This window comes from Psittacula echo, assembly GCF_963264785.1.
Source record: "Psittacula echo genome assembly, chromosome: 2".
NCBI classification, from domain to species: Eukaryota; Metazoa; Chordata; class Aves; order Psittaciformes; family Psittacidae; genus Psittacula; species Psittacula echo.
In genome coordinates, this window is record NC_137737.1 from 87,813,404 (window position 1) to 87,831,708 (window position 18,305).

Genomic DNA, 18,305 nt, shown 5'->3' on the forward strand with positions numbered 1-18,305 from the left:
AGCTGAGGCTGTTCTTCTGTTAGGTAACTGTTGTTGTGTGGGAAAGAGCATAAGTCACATGTTTGTGCCTACAGCTGGAGAACACAGATCCACAGGTGCCAGGCTCAGCACGTAGCGTGTGTATCCACACAGATATATCTGTGTGAGCTGAGAATGATTTCATATATAGTAGTGTTTTTACCTCACTGTTTTGTATTGTTACTTGAGGTTACTTTGCTTTTTAAAAATTTCTTGCTAAATGCCCTTTTGCTACTTCCTCATTGTTTAATGCCCACATGAAGAACCATCTAATAGAAACAGAAGAGACAAAGACACTGAGGATGAGAAGCTCAGTTATTGCCATCATTTGTCAGCAAAGCTAACTCTCCAGTTTGAAAATCTTCCCAGCTTACTTCTCAAAAAGGAAAAGTGTCAATAAAGTTTGTTACTGGCAAGCCTGCAGCAGTTCCCTTAGCTTCTCTACCATGCAGCCAGTAAAGACACAGAGCACTTTGCACAGAGGAAGCATGGGTTACACATACATGTGGAACTTGAGAAATAGGTTTAGCATGGCTTTTCTTGATAATGCTCTTTCTCTTGCCTTTAAAACTTAACTTTAGTCATAATTCAGATTATGAACATCAAGCAGCCAGGTGGTGTACAGTCCTTTGAAAAAAAATCATCTTGAACCCAGTGCAAAATGTACCAGTAGGTAGCCACAACAAACAAAGACAGTAAATATGAACTAGATCAGCCTTTTGGCTTGGTTACAGATCATTTCCTGCTGAAACACAAATTCAGAAAGATACATGAAAAGCACTTATCTTCAAGCGTGTAAGGGTCTTTAACTTGCCTGTTTTTACTGGTGCATTAGAGGATTCCCATAGGTAACTAACAGGATGTTACTGGGAGCCTGCACCATGGAGCAAATGCTACTGTTTGTACCTAGAGAGGACATACTTTGTTGGTTGCTTTGTTCACTTGTTTGCATTCCCTATGGTTTGATCTCACTACAGCCCCCAGAAAACCATATTGATGTATTTTGCACAGCTCCCTGCTCCTTGCCCCTGAACAACAACAAGTTGTGCATGCTGATGGGTGCTGGCACTGGCACACCGGGCACCTCCTGCGTACCGGCTTGGCGCTGACCCAGGCAGCACGGCACCCAGCAGTGAGAGGAAATGGCAGTCGCGGGTGATGACATAGGTGGAGCTCCGCACACCACTTGTCCCGTGGGAGATAGCTTATCTGGGGACGCCTGTGTTTCTGGAATAATATACATTTGATTGAAAGCCAAAATTACAGTAGGGAAGAAATTGACTGCCCAGGGCTGATTGGCACTTGGAGTCAAAGGAGGCAGCACGGACGCCACAGCGGGGATCTCCTTATCCGTCGGCACCAGTCTGCTCGTCTTGCAGATGTGCCCCCACAGTTCTTGCTACTACTCTTCTTTCTGTTATTTTTGTTTCCCTTCAAAAAGCCAGCTGAGAGCCTCTCGTTAGGGAGCTTTCATTTTTATCTGCTGCCCACTCTCCACCATGTTGCAGCTCACGGTAAACACTGCAGCTCCCTCAAGCAAAATTGTAAAGTGCCAGTGCCACTTCGCTGGGCTGCCTTGCCAGCCTCAGCCATCTACTTCCTGCTGTGCTAGTGGTCTCTCTGGCCTGCGATCCAGTGAGGGCTGGGTCCTGTCAGAACAGAAGCCCTACAAAACGGCTTGCTCAACATGGGCTGCATACAGCCCCTTTCATTTATTGATGTGTTTCCTTTCGTCCATAGCAGTTAAGTTGCATTGTAGGCTCTTCTGAGCTGCCTCTAATTTTCAGCATTTTGCACATGCAGACACCAGAGATGCTTGGTTACTGGGCAATGCAGTGCTATATGTAGAAAGGAGAGGGCAAAACTGTTGTTTTTAAGCACAGTTAGATGCATCTGCTTTTTCTATGGCTAAGTTTGCATCAGTTGCACCTATATTGTGTCTTCTGAATTTTACTGAAGAAAGGCTGAAGCCATTGCATTATTAATTATGGTTTCTCTGCCCAGACCTTTTGTTGGCCTTTTACATCCACATGATTCTTCATGTCATGTCACAAGCTCATAAGGGAAAGACACTATTAATGGAAACATAATTTAAGTTAAAGCATTGGTCTTTGTTGTTGTCAAGCCTACCCAGTGAATACTGACTCCTTAAATATTCCGTCAACAAAATACTTGCTTATTTCTGAGAATGGCACCCTCCATTCACAGTGCTCTTATGTGGTAAGAACACAGATGATGCCACAGTAAACAACTATGATGTACAGAGAAAAACGGGAAAGTGGATTTCAGGTCATAAAAAAGTGCTAGAGTTTGGTACTCTGTAACAAAACAGAATAGAAGTTATGTCTTACATCAGAAATAACAGGTAGAATTGCTGCACTACTCTGTTTTCTGGGGTTTGCACCTATGTAAAGAGGAAGAGATTCTGGCTGCTTTTGTTGAAACATATTGACATGCTGAGGTGATTTAGTTTGGCCTGATAGGGTTTTCTGCATCTTATTCTGCCTTTTTTGCAACATTTTCTCTAATTCGTAGTGTTAAGAATTTTCTCCTCCACACCATAACAGTGCTTATGTACTGTCAAATTAGGCAGTACTGTTGCAACTTCATCTGTCTGCTGCTTGAATAGTTATGACGCCTTCATACAAAACTCTTGTACTTTAAAGCTACCATTTAGACATCAACTAATATCAGCAAAATACTTCTGACTTGTCTTGGAATAACAACAGAAACAAAATTCCCACTGGAGAAGACTATGACTTGGGAGGCCAATGTCCTGTTCCAAATGGGATTTTGTCCATTTAAACCTGTACCAGTGCCAAAGTCTCCCAAAGCCAAACCGATTTTACGTCTGGGAGGAAGTCCCGTAACTATAAGAGCTGGTAAACTGGCAATGGATTGAAAGCAAATTACTAATCCTTCATTTGCCTTTTTTTCCAGCTGCCTGTTTCTCTGCCCTTTAAAAGCCACCATCCACATCCTGTTTCCCAGGAGGTCCATTTGGTTTCTCCTTTCTCCCCACTACCAACTCTTTGACTCATTGCAAAATGCCTCCCTTCCCTCCCCGCATTGCTCAACACTTTCTAGGGAAGTCTCCTCTCCCTCCATCCTGCCTTCCTGACTCTCCCAGCCTGAATCTCATGCTGAGCCAGCTACACTGCTACTACACTTCAGTGATAGATCATATCACCCTTTTCCACTTCGACAATTCTTTTTCTTTTTTCCAAAGATTGTCACAAAACACCTTTAACCATAGAATACAGAACAGTCTTTGTAACATTATTTTCAAATGCTCTTCAGAAAACCCTGACTGAAGCTCCCAATAGACCTCAGAGAGTAGGAGAGACCCACCCAGTGCCCTGCTTTTGGGTGACTTTTCCACACTCTGAGTAGGTAAAAACGGAGCAGGGGAAAGCTGTCAGTTCAACGACACTGGTGCACACCACACTCCTTGCACAAATAAAAGGGTTTGTATTAAACTCCCCTGAATTTCATTAATATGTACAAAGAGAGTAAAATACAGAGTCTTTTAAGGTCATCTCCAACCAAACTGAAGTAAATTGATTAATGAGTAATTTCTTAATGGTGTTACAAGAGCCAGTGAGAAATTACTACCCTTACTTGTCATAGAGCTAACTAATATCTGCATGTATGTGTATGGATGTGCACAAAAATTATTGCTACAAATACTATATCAAGAAACTGTTTGAGAAGCCTGTATAAACGCTGAGTATTTTTTTGATCAGTGCATCTGAAAAGCCTGTTTCCCAGGTATTTGTCACATCATCAGTGTGCCAAGAGTGATTTTCCCCTCTATAACAAAGGAGTGACAGGAACCTCTCTCACAAAAGAAATAGAAAACACTGTTGATTTTATTTTCAGTCTAAGTCCCCCCCCCAAAAAAAAAAAAAAAAAGAAAAAAGTATAGCCTGTTTTCCCATTCCTCATTCAGATTTAGTAGAAGTTCTTAGTGTTTCTGCTGGACTGATGTCTTTCTCCTGTCGTGTTTCCTACATCAGTGGGGCTTTTTTCACTAGTTTTCATCTGAAAAACAGGTTTGCAAAAAGTGCTGAGTTTGATCATGAAGAGATTTTATTTGTTCATTAGACCTATAAAATCTCCATGAGGACCCAGGGTGAGGCAGGTGGCCTCACCATCCATCAGCTTTCACTGCAAAGTGAGCTCCACACCTGAACACAGTCCCTGCAATGAGCTGCTCTGTGAATGGATGTCCTTGTAAGGGCATCCTGAGTGCTTGGCTTTGTCTGTGTGGGGACATTCATTGAGCAGCACAGCTATGGCAGTCCAGGAGCATAGCTGCGGAGAGCTTTAGTGAAGATTGACTGAATCAATATCCCTATCATTGCTCATGTCAAGGAGTGAACTCCATCATTACTTGTATCAGTATGCCCCATGGCATGTTAATTTGCACATGGCTACTCATAATATGCAGTGTATGGTGCGTCTGTGCAGCTACTTTTGTGTAGATACATTATGAGGACAAGCCTTAGAAATGCAAACAAAAATATGCCAATATATACAATAGTATATATACATATTTAAAATTGAGCTCCCTCTCCTTCCGTTGTGTAAGACCAGCCCGCATAAGCAGAAAACAATGCCATTTCACTTTTTATAAGTGCAGTGACTAAAAACAAGGGTGTAGAAAGAAGAGATCTCTGGCACATAAAGCAGGCATGTTGACAAAAAATAAATCCTGAGAGGAAGCTTGCATTGCAGGGGCCTGAAGTTTCCCTGGGGTCAGGAGAAGGGTGCTCTGCTCCTGTTGACCCTTTCGAGACACTTCAGCAAAAGTTCCTCTTGACTTCAGCAGGAGTTAACCTGTGGGTGAGCAGAATACCCAAGAGATGTTATGAATTTAGAAAACATGATAAAACTTGTTGGATGCTTTGGAAGTAAAGGGCATTTTTACAAATCAGGCTCATTCTGAGCAGGTCAGGATTCCCCTGCCAACTGTCCTGCTGCTGTTCCTGCTTCATCCTAAACTGCTCGTGTTGCTTTTATGATGATAGCTCTGTCTTTCTCCTAGGTATTTCTCTTATAGCAATAATGCCATCTTCTTTTACGTTTGCTGATAGCAGTACCACAAACCAGCATCCTGTTTGCCTTCTTTATTGCAGCTGTATACGGGGCAGAAGGCTTTAGGGACTTTCATGCAATAATTCCCAAATCCTTTTCCCGTAAGTATATTGCAAACTCAGCTCACTACAGACCATTTCTGCCTAGTTCTGACTTCTATAATTTTTGTTTGTGTCATTTCACTTCTCAGTAATGTACTGCATACGCTACCTTCTTTTTGTAAATTTGTTTGTGTACACCACCAAAGAAAGAGCTTCAGCAGTCTGATTTCTTTGTTTCCTTCATATGTATTATTTCAATTTAAGACAAACCCTACTTCAAAAGCCACATTCTCCAGATCCCTGGCAGGCAAGGAGTCTGTAATTGTTTTGTATAAATATATTTACATTCAAATTATTATTATTATTATAATTAATTTTTTATTATATTTATTATAATTAAAATTAAAACAATAGGGTGTGAATTATGTAAAATCTGACATGTGCTCAAGCCAAATAGTTATATTGCTTCCATTCACCATGGTGAAAACAGCAGTACAGGGTTGTAGTCCACTAAATTTGAAGAATAGTGTAGGTCACTTCTGTTTAGCCAGTCATGCCCCCTTTGTAAAACACTGTTTGGTCATTGATTTTTTTTTTCCCCATAGCTCTAAATTACTCCTCTTTTTAGGGCATACATTTTAAAGGAAAACCTGCTATTTATGATGTGCACTTATTCTGTCTTGCATATGATTTCTGTTAAAAATGCAATATTTGAAAAATCTTTAAAACGCTTCTTAGATTGGTAAACCTTATAAGAATGTGTCCAGTTAGGCAGTGTTAAGAAATGTGCAACACCTTTGCACTCATCCTGTTTCCCAGTAGGATTTTGAGTCTGACACTTTTGTCAGTCACATCCATGCAATCCTCCTGGAACACCTGGGAGATTGTAGGATGTAGCAGAGAATAGTTTGTTAAACCTTTCATTTTCAAATGAATGTCAAGGTTTTTCACATCTTGAGGTAATACTGTCCATAGCTTAGTTACGTCGTTGGTACACCACCGCTTATCAATAAGGCTACTGTGAAACTGCTATTCCACAAAAGGAAAAGCCCTGATCTTTATTGAGGGAAACAGACCTCTCATGCACTCACCTAGACACTAAAGTAAATGCTCTCCTTTTTCGAATGGGGTGAAGGAAAAGGATTTTCACTTAAAGGAAACTAAGATTTGGGGCAGTGAAATGAAGAACTAATTTTTCACCCTGAAGTGTAACAATAAAAAAGATGGAAATAACTATAAAGATGATTTATTCTGCATGAAACATCATACAGTCCTGTGGAGAGAAGAGGAATGAATACTGGTGTTAACTGATCTGAATCTTGGCCCTTTTCCATAACACTTAGGTTTGCTGTGCTCATATCAGACCAAATTTACTAATTTACACTATCAATGTAGTGAAGCTATGTCAAATTTATACCTGAATTCTTCTAACTTCAAGCAGTTGTCACCTATGGGATTATAACACAAAGGACTTATCCAATAGAGTCAAAACAGTTCTCTCACACACCTTTGTTGATTTGACTGTTTTTTTACTAGTAGCTCATGGCTGTAGAGATGCTCTTCTCTCATTCAGTGATCCTAATCCTGCTGTCCTAAAACCACAATTATGACTCCTATAATTTCCTGTAATGCTACTTCCTGCTCTTAAATTCTTCATTCCATCCTTCACCACCCTGGTTTCCTGATCAGCGCTTGTACTCTTCACTTTCCCATTGTCCTTTTTCACCCCATAGAGCTGCAAGCCAAATATTTGGGTTCAGTACAACCCTCGGGATCTTCCTGCCAAGTGGAGAATGTTGCATTTTCAGTTAATTTTCATCCATTTTCTTTGATGAGTTACTTACTTTCACAATTGTTTTGGACAAATCCATGTAAATTGGATTCATTTAAAATCAATTCCAATTATCCTGAATTGTCAAAGTGAACATTACAAATGCAAATCTCTCAAAGCGATCTAAGAACAGACTTGTAATGTTGCTTGGGTTCCCAGTTCCCTGGATGCGTTGTATTTGTCTCACTGATATTCACTGTTAATTTCTTCATGTGTTACAAACTCATCATATTGCCCATGGAAATGTAGTTGTGTCTGTAGCTTTTGTTATTTAGATATATTGTACATGCTGTTTGCAAGTTATCTCCTTTGATGTGATTGTTTCTTTGCCACCATATGTATTCTGTGACAAAACTGAGTGGCATCCTCTATTGTTTTTTTCAGCCGGTAATATTAAAATAGAGACTCAGAGTGATGAAGAGAATGGGCGTGCCTGTGAAATGAATGGGGAAGAATGTGCGGAGGATTTACGAATGCTTGATACCTCTGGAGAGAAAATGAATGGCTCACACAATGGCCCAGGCAGCAAGGCTATGTCAGGAGTTGGAGGCATTCGACTTCCTAACGGAAAGCTAAAATGTGATATCTGTGGGATAATTTGCATCGGTCCCAATGTGCTCATGGTTCACAAACGAAGCCACACTGGTAAGGCCTGCCATAGTTTTTCTTTTAGTTGGCAAGAACTGGCCACATTTTAGGAGCTAAGACTTATATTCTGTATCACGTACATGTTCCCTCTTGTAAGATAATGTAGCATCAGTGGGCATTTGAAACTCAGTTATTTTGTTATATCATTTCAGACAGCACAGGAATTGAAATTTCTTGTTGACAGAATTCTATCTGTTGGGCTAAAAATTGTTTGTTTGGTTTGAAGCTACATGAAAAATCAAATTAAAAAAAATTTTTTTTGATTTCTAAGATATTTTAAAGAATTGCTGAAGAAAAACTCATTTGTGGCTAACTCTGAAATTGACCCAGTTCTTATGCTTCCAACAATGTAACAAAAGTCATTATGGATCAGTGATTATGAATTGGAAAAACAAATATTAAGGGAGCTATACTGACAGTAAAAAAGGAGTTAATTTTGTGTCAAATGTTTTATGAAGTAAAACCAAGTACTGTCACTGGTCAAATCTGGACTAAAGGGTTTCTTTCCAGTGGGACACTAAAAAAGACATGTAAAGATGATGTTCTCCATATGGATGGCTTTTCATTATCAGTTCTCTGAATCTTGTTGCCATAATTTTCTAATTCTAACTAGTCCTAAAGAATGCAAAAAATGAAGAGGCTGATATAAATGAAGAAGTAAAGATGAGGGTAAGTCTCATCTTACATGATGTAAGCCGTCTGAGAATCAGGCTTCCAATATAAAATCTAAGGTCATTCATAGTCAAAGGAGAACTGAACTGTACTGTTGTGCTACACAAGTTAGTTTGAATATAAATAAACAAAGTATTTGATATTTTTGCATGAATATTCAAATGAGAGGGAATTTTAAAATATTTTTAAGGTGAGAATAACCTGTCAGATGGTTAGATTCCACTGAAATAGTCCAGCTAGTGAACACAAAGATACTTTCTTCCTCTGCATCCCCACCCCACAGTCGTGCTTAACTAATTTCCTCAGAATTACTAAGGACTGAGATTAGCAGGTTGTTTTCAGAGTAATGGAGAGGATCCACAAAAAGACCCTGAGTGTTGTCCACCCCCTCCAGTGCTGTCTGTTGTAACTGTGGCTGTTCAGGCTCTGGAAGGGTGTGATGTGTTAGTGTAACATGGGTTAACCATGCTCAGAAGCCATGCTGGTGACAGCAATGCTGTTACATTGCCTACTTCAAAGTACTCTTCAATTTCATAAGATAAATCCCGGTGTCAGGGAAGAGCAGATAATTATCTTTATTGGAAAAGCCACATCTAGTTCTCAGAAGAGAGGCTGCAGCCTACTTCCTAGATATAATAAAGTGCTTGTTGGTCCATTGTTTCCTTTTTTTTTTTTTTTTTTAATTTAATGTTAATATGATCCTTTAAAAGTTGATAAATGCATATGGAAAATTACTTGGACATGAGGCCTTTTGAACAGACCCATAGGCTTGATGAGGATGCTGTAGTACTTGAAATAAAATGTTGCAACTTAAAATTCATTTAGAGGCAGAAGTTTTTGTGCTTGTTTGAGAAGGCTCCTGTTTAATTAAAAGTATGCTGTTGCACTTGGAGGAGCTGGTTTGAGTCCCTGTGGATCAAAGGCAGTGTTTGCACTAGGGCTGAATGGCCTTTGTGGGGCACACCTGATTTTAGGGAAGCAGTGGGTAGAGCTGCCTTTGCTTCTAGTGCACTGACTGGGACCTGGTACGCTGAGTCTCTGGAGGATGAGCTGTGCTGCCTGTCCCCCATGACAGCATCACCAGGGGCCACCTCACTGGTTTTCCTGGCATAGACCTCCAGATGCCCAAACACCCTACCTGGCAGAGGGGCTCACGTGTCTGCCAAGGTGCTCAGAATGCTACCACACAAGATCTGTCTCTCTAAGACTTCTCCACCCATTGCAGAGCCCTCCCCCTGACAATGGGACCTTCTTTTTAATCAAGGAACATTGTTAAAACCTATAATGGAAGCACCCCATGAGATGCACTTTGCTCAGCAGGACCCCTTCTTTTACACTCAATAAAACTAAAGGCTGTGAAGTTGCACCCCAGAGTCCTTCCATGGAAAGGAAGCCTTTGCTTTCCCTCCAGCCTTGTCGTCAGCTGCTCTCCTGAGCAGCTCTTAGGCATTTTTTCAGGGCCTGGCAAGGGAGTGGAGGCTTAGAGCTGGATAGCTTAAATTAAAGGGACGTCATGGGGAAACTGTGGTGACTGCTTTTCCTTTCAGCTGCACTGTGAAAATTAAAGTAGAAATCGGATATACTATTACAGACATTTAACTGACTATGCCAAAGCCCATTTCAATACATGCCTGGTGAAGGAATAAGCCTCACAAATGAATTACTTTGCTGCTAATTCATGTAAAACCAGCATATGCAGTGAGGCTTCCTTAAATAAATATTTGATAAGTGAACAAAACTCTAGCATGCTAAAGTGCCAAAATAAAATGACTTCCTGACCTGATAAAAGGCATAATTACTTTAAATGAATACACCTGCCAAGTGCAGATATGCAGAGCAGCACCTGATATTTCTGCCCCCTCCTGTCTGCTAGCAGCTGTACAGCACTGACTGCTTCCTAGCACCTTACCTGTTGCTCCCATCTGTGGGGAGAATCCCACTCACAGATGCCTGACTCTTCTCACTCTCCTTCCCCAAAGCTTTCAGTACATTGATTTTCTCCAGCTTGCTTGTATCTTGCTTGGTGTTTAGGAAAAAGACGATCTAGAAAGGACAGAGAAATCCCCTTCTGCTCCTTGGTTCTGAGACCTCAGGGTATACATTCAGGCTTCGCTTGCTCATTGTGCACATATGTATGTGCATGGTGTGCTTATGTATATGTGCATATATATGTGTGTGTGCATAGGTATGTATAGCCCCTCCTTACATGTACACGTCTTTAACTTAAGCAAGTCACCAATTAGTTCACTTATGTCTTGTTAGCTGGGTCTGAATGTCTCCAGTTTATTTGGAAAACTAATGCCCAAACAAAATAAAACAAAGAGAAAAGGGCTATGTATGTCTCTGAGTATTGGATGATTTTGTCAGTATATTGTGTAAGAAATAATAAATATTTCAATTAAGAGGATCAATATTCTTCACTGAATAAGTAGCCCAGGGCCCATGCTGCCACTAAGGCTTGCAAATCACTCCAATGGTGGTTGATTCAGTTCAAGGCTCCCACTGCAGTTTTTGCTTCTTGGCCCGTATTAGTCCATAGTTGCTCAACGTGTGGTAAAACTGGCCCAGGATAGACGTGCTGCTCAGAACTGGGAACAAAATAGCACACAAAGCTGACTATTTAAATAAAAGATGTGTAACGTTTTTTCTTCACATCTGTCCCATTTTGGGAGGATAGTGTCACAACCAGTAATTTACCACCAGTGACCATCTCCATTCTAGTAGGGCTAGGAGCTTTCCTGGTCTCACAAGCCAGGCTTTTCCCACCCGGGTAGATGCAGCATGGACAGCCAAGGGCCAGTCAAGCTACACATGGATTCAGGATCTTGCAGTGTTCGTGTCATTTTCCTTGCACAGCAATGTACGTGCAAGTTCTCTTACATTTGGTCCATTACAGAACTGTACGTTCTGTAGAAATATTTGAAATATAGCAGTCTCATATGAAACACTCCATCCGCCTGTGTTCTCCACACAGTGCAAGATTTCACCCTGTAATAGCGAAAGCTGTAGGCTGTAGATAGATTTCAGTTACTTTGCTTTACATTTCATTCCTGGAGTACTTCTACTATCCTTGTTTTCTCCTTGTACGCCCTTCTGAGTAAAAATAACAGAAATGAATGGTCAAAAAACTCTTTAGTAAGAATTAAGCATTTCTTCTGAATTTGTGTCCCCCATGACAAACTGACTTCTTCAGTACTGTTTCAGTCCATTTCTGAAAAATACCTTCCACACTGAGTAACTGGCTCAAAGAATAAGCGGTAAAGCAGACAATCTCTCACCCATTCTCTTTTTCCCCTAACAACTACTGTGCATGGCTTATGAAGTACACTGCAAAATCTATAAGGCTCATTCTGGCATTTTTGTGGGCCACCCCAGTTGAACCAGTTGCAGATATAGTTTAGGTGAATACAGCTACTTGATGGACAAAGAAAGTGAGCATATTTGGCTTGACGGGCTATGCTGACCTGCTTGCAGCTATTTGACCAATGCTAATATCTTGCTATAAAGCAGATTACTTTTATTGTTTGCTGAATGCTAAATCTACCAGCCCTGATGGTTGAGTTTACAAATTTTTGGGTTATTACTGTGCTGCTGTCTAATTGATTTTCAGCTGTTCTACTGCATTACCCAAAAGTCAGAAATTATCATGCTGCATATATATCATGTGTGGACACGCAAGTTGGTCCTAGGTGTGCAAAATAATACATGATAGCTAAGTGGGAGAGGGAAAGAAACTGTTTAACTTGTATTTATTTTCATACATATTTTAACTTCAGCACTGAAATTTTAAATTCAATATTACTGTTACATAAAGAAAATCAAAACTAAGAATAGGTCATCTCTGGGCTACTTCTAATATCGACAGTGTGTCATAATTACTAGAGCAGATTACATTTATGCCTAAGAGAAACAGAGTTCAGCAAATGAGTTTCAAAGGCTAATTTGACTTAGTCGAGGGCTACAGAGAAATGGGCATGCAGGAGCGGTTCCTGCTCATAGAATACTCTCATATATAAATTTTCCTTTACTCCTACCTGGTACAACTGGAAACATATTTCCCACTGACTTAAGAAAAGGCTTCAAATGTCTTACATTTAAAAAAACCTGCTAAGTGAATAAATTAACATACTGATTTTAAACAGCACTAAAAAGCAAGCAACTGCCATATTAGTTTTTGCAAAGGCTAGTTGATTCGCTTCCTTAATAGCAGGCACCAGTTTAGACAAATCAAGGCTGTGCCTCCAAGTTTTATCCCATGTCAAATCAAACTATAGACCAGCAGAGGCTATTTGTGCAGCTCCTCTGCTCATACCTGGCCTAGAAGGGTTGGGACTTCAGCATGGAAGTACAGAGCTGCCTTTGCACTATCTTAACTTATGTGATTTTACTCTCTCTCTTTCTTTCTCTTTCTCTGTCTCCTTCCTGATTTGGCTGCTTAGGGACAGACAGGTAATGGAGAAGAAATTGAAAGGGAAAATACAGGGAAAATGTAAATGAAAAGAAGTTATTATAACTGTTATAATGAAGTGCCTTTCATTTAAATATAAGAATGTAACGCTGAAATGAACTTGTGATCCTGAAATGCATTTTTAATGAGTTTCCTTTTTATTTTGCTGCTTCAGTGGCATATTTTAAAGACCCTTTGAAAAAAGCCACATTAAAAACCCCACCAAATGCCACAACATGCAAAATTGGATATTGGTTTATTCCAAAACTGCTGATCAGGAAGAGTGGCTCTTCAACACAAAATGTTGCAGTCACTTTATTTAAATGAGTTTGAATTTGCATTGTGATGTGCCATTCTGATTTAGAAAAAAAAAATTAGATTTTCAGATCAAATTGACCCAGCCAGTGAAGCATTAAGAAACTGGCAGGTTTAGTCTGAAAGCCTCATGTTATATCAAACCTGCAGCCGGTGGAAGTCACAGAGCAGCAGTGAGAAAACAACTTTCTCACTGAAATCTTTCTCTTGTTACCGCTGAGATTTTTTGTTCTCATGTATTTTATCCTTCTCCCTGTAGGAGAACGCCCTTTCCAGTGCAATCAGTGCGGAGCCTCCTTTACACAGAAGGGCAACCTTCTGCGCCACATAAAGTTGCATTCGGGTGAAAAGCCCTTCAAGTGTCACCTGTGTAACTACGCCTGCCGTCGCAGGGATGCCCTTACAGGACACCTGAGGACTCACTCGGGTAAGTGAAGGTGTAGGACCATTCAGGGGCACTCATCACTGTACCCATTGAGAAGACGGAGGCGTTTGTGACCCCCAAGACTGAAAGGTCTTCTCACCCTGGGGAGGCGAGTAGCCCCATGTTGGGGTTAACCAAGCTGTGAGCTGGCCACAGTGTTTTAGCAGCAAAGAAATGACTAAACACATCTCATTCTCATGATCATGTTTCTTTTCCCATACTTCTTAGCTGATTAAAAGTTTCTGTATTTGGGTTTCATCTTACAAGACTCATGTGAGTAATCCATTTCATGGAACTACGAACATGAATTAAAACTGATGGACTGGTTTAGGGTTTGGTGGCATTTATCAGCATATAGAGATAATGTAAGTTCTAAACAGAGTAGGTTTCAAGTCACAAAGTCTCAAAACCCTCCAGTCTGGTAGCCATTCTTGACCTAAGGAGTGAATGCCACCTACAGCATTTAGCAGCAGTTATTTGTTACACCTTGTTATTGCAACTACTTTGAAAGAGAAAGAGCGGGGAGGAGGGAGAGGGTGGGAGAGAAAAAGATAATAATCTTCAAAAAAAGAGGGCTCTCGGAGTTTTTCAGTGTTCTGTCTCAACAGTATATTGAATAAATATTTTTCAACAGCTGTACTTTTCCGTTACCATGGACCTTTCACTGTTTGACAGAAGCCATAGTCATACACCTTCTGTGAAGGAAAACCAATTTAGCACCTTCAAAGTGCCTTTAAAAGCATAGTGTTGTCTCATCTAGTTTCCCAAGCTAGGCTGGAAATGCAAATTGCTATTTGGATAGACCTCCAAAACATAATGCTGGAGCTGACAGTGGTAACTTTACTTGTGAAATTGACTTTGGGACTAAGTTCTGGGTAACAGAAGGGGAGCTGTCACAGTGACATTTCTGTGTTGCACAAAACTAAGGAAATTCTTCTCTAGAGCACACATTAAATAATAAGATCCCTAGTGTTGGTCCTGGATGTCCAAAATAATTTCCACATCTCCTGTCCAGCCCTGACCCTACTCAGGAAAGAGTATTTTTTAAAATACTACTTTGCCTCTCTCCTCACTGTTACTGATTTTCATTGCTGCACAATTTTAAACATAATCTTTCATACATGAAATTACACCTAGACACTTTCGGCAAACTAAAGATTCGATAGGTAAAGAGACAATGCATGAACTATAGATTGTGACTAGTTCTTGCAATTAACAAATTGATATCAATACATTATAAAATAACTTGAATGTCTGAGTCTGATTTAAACTTGGGAATTTGTAAATGGAGTTCAGAAGTTAAACTGTGTAACCATCTAAAACTGTGAAAGCACATATAAGGTGACAGTCTTGTCATGTTAAGACAGAAAATTCAGGTCCACAAGTCTATGAAGCTGTATTGTTACTGCGAAATTCCTGTAGCTACCTACATCTGGATTGGTGTAGTACAGAAAATGTTTTGTCATGCCATGTCTCTTGAATTTCCAGAAGCAGAAATCTATCATTGTCCTGAAAGGGCTGAGCTGGTTGTGGTTACGTCAGAATTGACCTCTAGTCATGGGCAGGTGTCTACCTACGCTGTCAGTTCCCCAACGACAGTCTCTGTGGGAGCTAGGAACTACAGCAACTGTACTCAGAGTTTTGAAGGTGTCTCAGTTTCTAATTTGTGCAGATGCCATGTTTGAAGGTTTAATGTCTCAGTCTTTATCTGATGTGAATCATCTAAAATCAGCTTGCAGCACCCACTGAACTGGCCTGTTGATATGAAGATAATCAGCTACTTTTCCATTAGTTTGGGTTTAAGTTTTTAAGTTTTGGGTTGGTTTGTTGTTTTTTTTTTTTTTTAACAAAATTTTCCTTCATTTCACCACAGCGTGGGGTTTATTTTTGGGATGGGGTTTTTTTCCTGTTCTTCTTACCATTATTAGTAGACTGTTGAATACCTCATCTGAATCTCTCCACTGATTGTGTTTTCTGCAGTTGGCAAACCTCATAAATGTGGATACTGTGGTCGCAGCTATAAGCAGCGCAGTTCTTTGGAAGAACATAAAGAACGCTGTCATAACTACCTGCAAACCATGAATATCTCAAGCAGCCTTTATTCAGGTAATGAACGTGTCCATTTAGGGATTAAATCTGCCCTGTCATGTACACAGAAAAAGGAGTGCAAAAAGAACAGTAGTACTATTTGCGGCATCCTTTGCACTGGGGAGGCACACACCCACCCCATATGTCTGATATTGCATTTGGATTTATTCTATATTTGATAAATATTTGGCTGTTGTTTTGTTTAGCTCAAACAAAAAACCAAAGTAAAACTCAGGTGTGAAGTAAAACACTTGCAAGACATGGAAAATTTCAGTTCACTGTCTCAAGGCAGTATAACCACATCATCTTACCACCTTTCTCTTTTTCCCCAAGTCCTGTGTTGCAGTACTCCTGTGGATGTATTCTTAATAAAGGCTTAATATCAGTGTTCTGGGTAGGGCTGCAGAAGCTTCCACACTGCACATCTTCTGCCCTTCCCAAGCACAGCTTAAAGGGCTTACTTGACCACTGGTACCAACTCATCTAACAAGGATGAGCCATCTGTCTCTGATCCCACTTTTCCAAGCATGAAGAAGGACGTGAACCCAGAGGCGTTTAATATAGTTTGTCTGTCTGAGACAATCCAGAAAGGCTAATAATTTGTTGACAGCTTTCTTCCCAACCTCCTTTTTAAAAGAAAATTGGGGGATGTGATGAACTGTTGTGCTTCTCTGAGAGGTCAGCCTTATGATGAAGGTAAAGTCCATTTCTGGGAGTATATCAAATCTAAAACTATGCTGAGAAATACAGCAAGCAGGTATTGGGGTTTGGATTGGTTTTTAACAAAGGTCCTAAAGCTCTATCTGGGATTGATCGCAGTAAATAACCATACAAAATCCACTTTCATGTGCAGTTTTAGATATAGAATATAAGATCCATCTTCTGTGGCAGAGTTTCAACCCACCCAGTAAGTTACACTTCTTGCATACCCTTTTCATCTTATCTGTATATGTTATTTGGCTTTTCAAATTATGAAAATGAAAGGTTGCCTCTGACCTATTTGCAATAATGCCTCATTTAATATTTTATATCTGGACAGAAACTGAATATGTTTTTACATGCTATCAAATAATGTAAAGTATATGCACATAATGATAGCAGCAAATACAGCTGAGATGCTTCTAGCAAACAGCATGTTAGAGCAGCACTCCTAATTTTATTGAGGGGCTGGAGAATGTATGTATATATAGAAAAGCTCAATGTAATACACAGTAGGCAACAATACTTATTCCTCAAAGAGGTGATAGGATTTGAATTTTCAGAGTCTGGCACACGGATTTGAATGCCTGCACATAGAACATGAAAATTTGTGTGAATGAGTAGCTGAACTACTACTAAAGTCTTAGTAAGCAAAAATGTCCAGATGAAACTGATGTCAGGAATCATAAACTTTGATAAGGAATAATACCATTTTAGAGATGGACTTTTGTTTATAGCGAATCATGACAGGAGAGTTTACACTAACTTAGGACTAATATCTCAGTGGGATGAAAACTTGTGGAATTCATGAGTGCTTTGGAAGAATTACTTTTTCCTTGCATATACTGAAAGTATTATATAAACCCATATTTAATATAATAGCAGTGCTTTTTCAAATTAGGGAAAAAAATAAATAAATAGAGGATTAGCTTCAGGGTTTAGACCTTATATCCAGCCAAAAACTTCACTCTTAAAAGAATTGAGTTCTCAGGACTAATAAATCAATGTTCATGTATCTAAAAGAGGAAACTTCCCTGCATTTTTCCTAGTATTTTTCATTCTAACCTATTCTACTTCGCTGCAAACCTAACATTTTACCATTTTGCCATTTTACATTATTTCCCTTATAAACTCAAAGATGAAAATGTAAAAATGAAACAGCTGAGAATGAGTGGGTGTCTTCCTGGGATTTTTAGTGCATTCTACATTATATCTAGAAAACCAAATAGCTGTACTACCATTGTTCTTATAATATTTCAGGGTGTGATATAGAGCTATTAGAGTCAAAATTCAGGCCCTTCAGACTCAAAAAAGTTTATGCAAAAATCTGCTAGAACATCTGATTTGATATTCTGCTAGATTGGGATTGCTTTGTACAGCATTTTTAAAATACTTTTTGCAGTGTACTTAGAAAAATTATCAGTTGAAAGGACCTGAACTGGTAGAATCTTTTCATCAGCTTGTAAATCTAAGATATAGAATTGATATATTATAAAGTACTTCAATAAGGGAAAGATCCAGTAAAGAGTGTAAGGAGGAGAGCAAGAGATTATTCATATTTTAACTCTTGTTTGCTTTCTTTAAGATAGGAAGTTCAGGATGAAATTAGGAACCTGCTTAATTTAATGCCAAAATTCTTATTTTAGAGGACTAGAATCTCACTGTCTATGTGAAGTCCTTCTCTTATGGGTGTTATTTGGAGTTTTGCATTTGAGTTGAATGGAAGTGTGCTGAAGTCTTACCAGGCCTATACAAAATAGCAGAAGACATAGTTTACAAAGTTTAAAAAGGGTCAATTACAATTCTTCAGTCACTTGTGGATTTTTGTTTGAAAAGATAACATGATATCTTTTTCAGTTCATAGACACCAAATTACAGAAAAATAGTTATCAGGGTGGTAGCAAATTTCAGGGGGGTTCAGTTGCAAAGGCTTGAAATTAGTATGTAATTTTTACATTTTTATATAGTTTTTAAAGTTTGAGAGTTGAATACACAACTTACCCTCTCTCAAATTGATTAGAA

The 18,305-nt window shown here is 39.4% G+C and overlaps 1 protein-coding gene across 6 annotated transcripts in view; it reads left to right on the forward strand.

The window, feature by feature from the left end:
• Positions 1-18,305, forward strand: part of IKZF1 (IKAROS family zinc finger 1) — a 67,749-nt gene that overhangs the window by 38,936 nt on the left and 10,508 nt on the right. For all 6 annotated transcript variants that reach the window (XM_080611273.1, XM_080611275.1, XM_080611272.1 and 3 more), the window contains 3 exons: positions 7,375-7,635; positions 13,332-13,499; positions 15,477-15,602. In XM_080611273.1, coding sequence (XP_080467399.1) covers positions 7,375-7,635; positions 13,332-13,499; positions 15,477-15,602 — 555 coding nt within the window. The remainder of the gene's footprint in view (positions 1-7,374; positions 7,636-13,331; positions 13,500-15,476; positions 15,603-18,305) is intronic.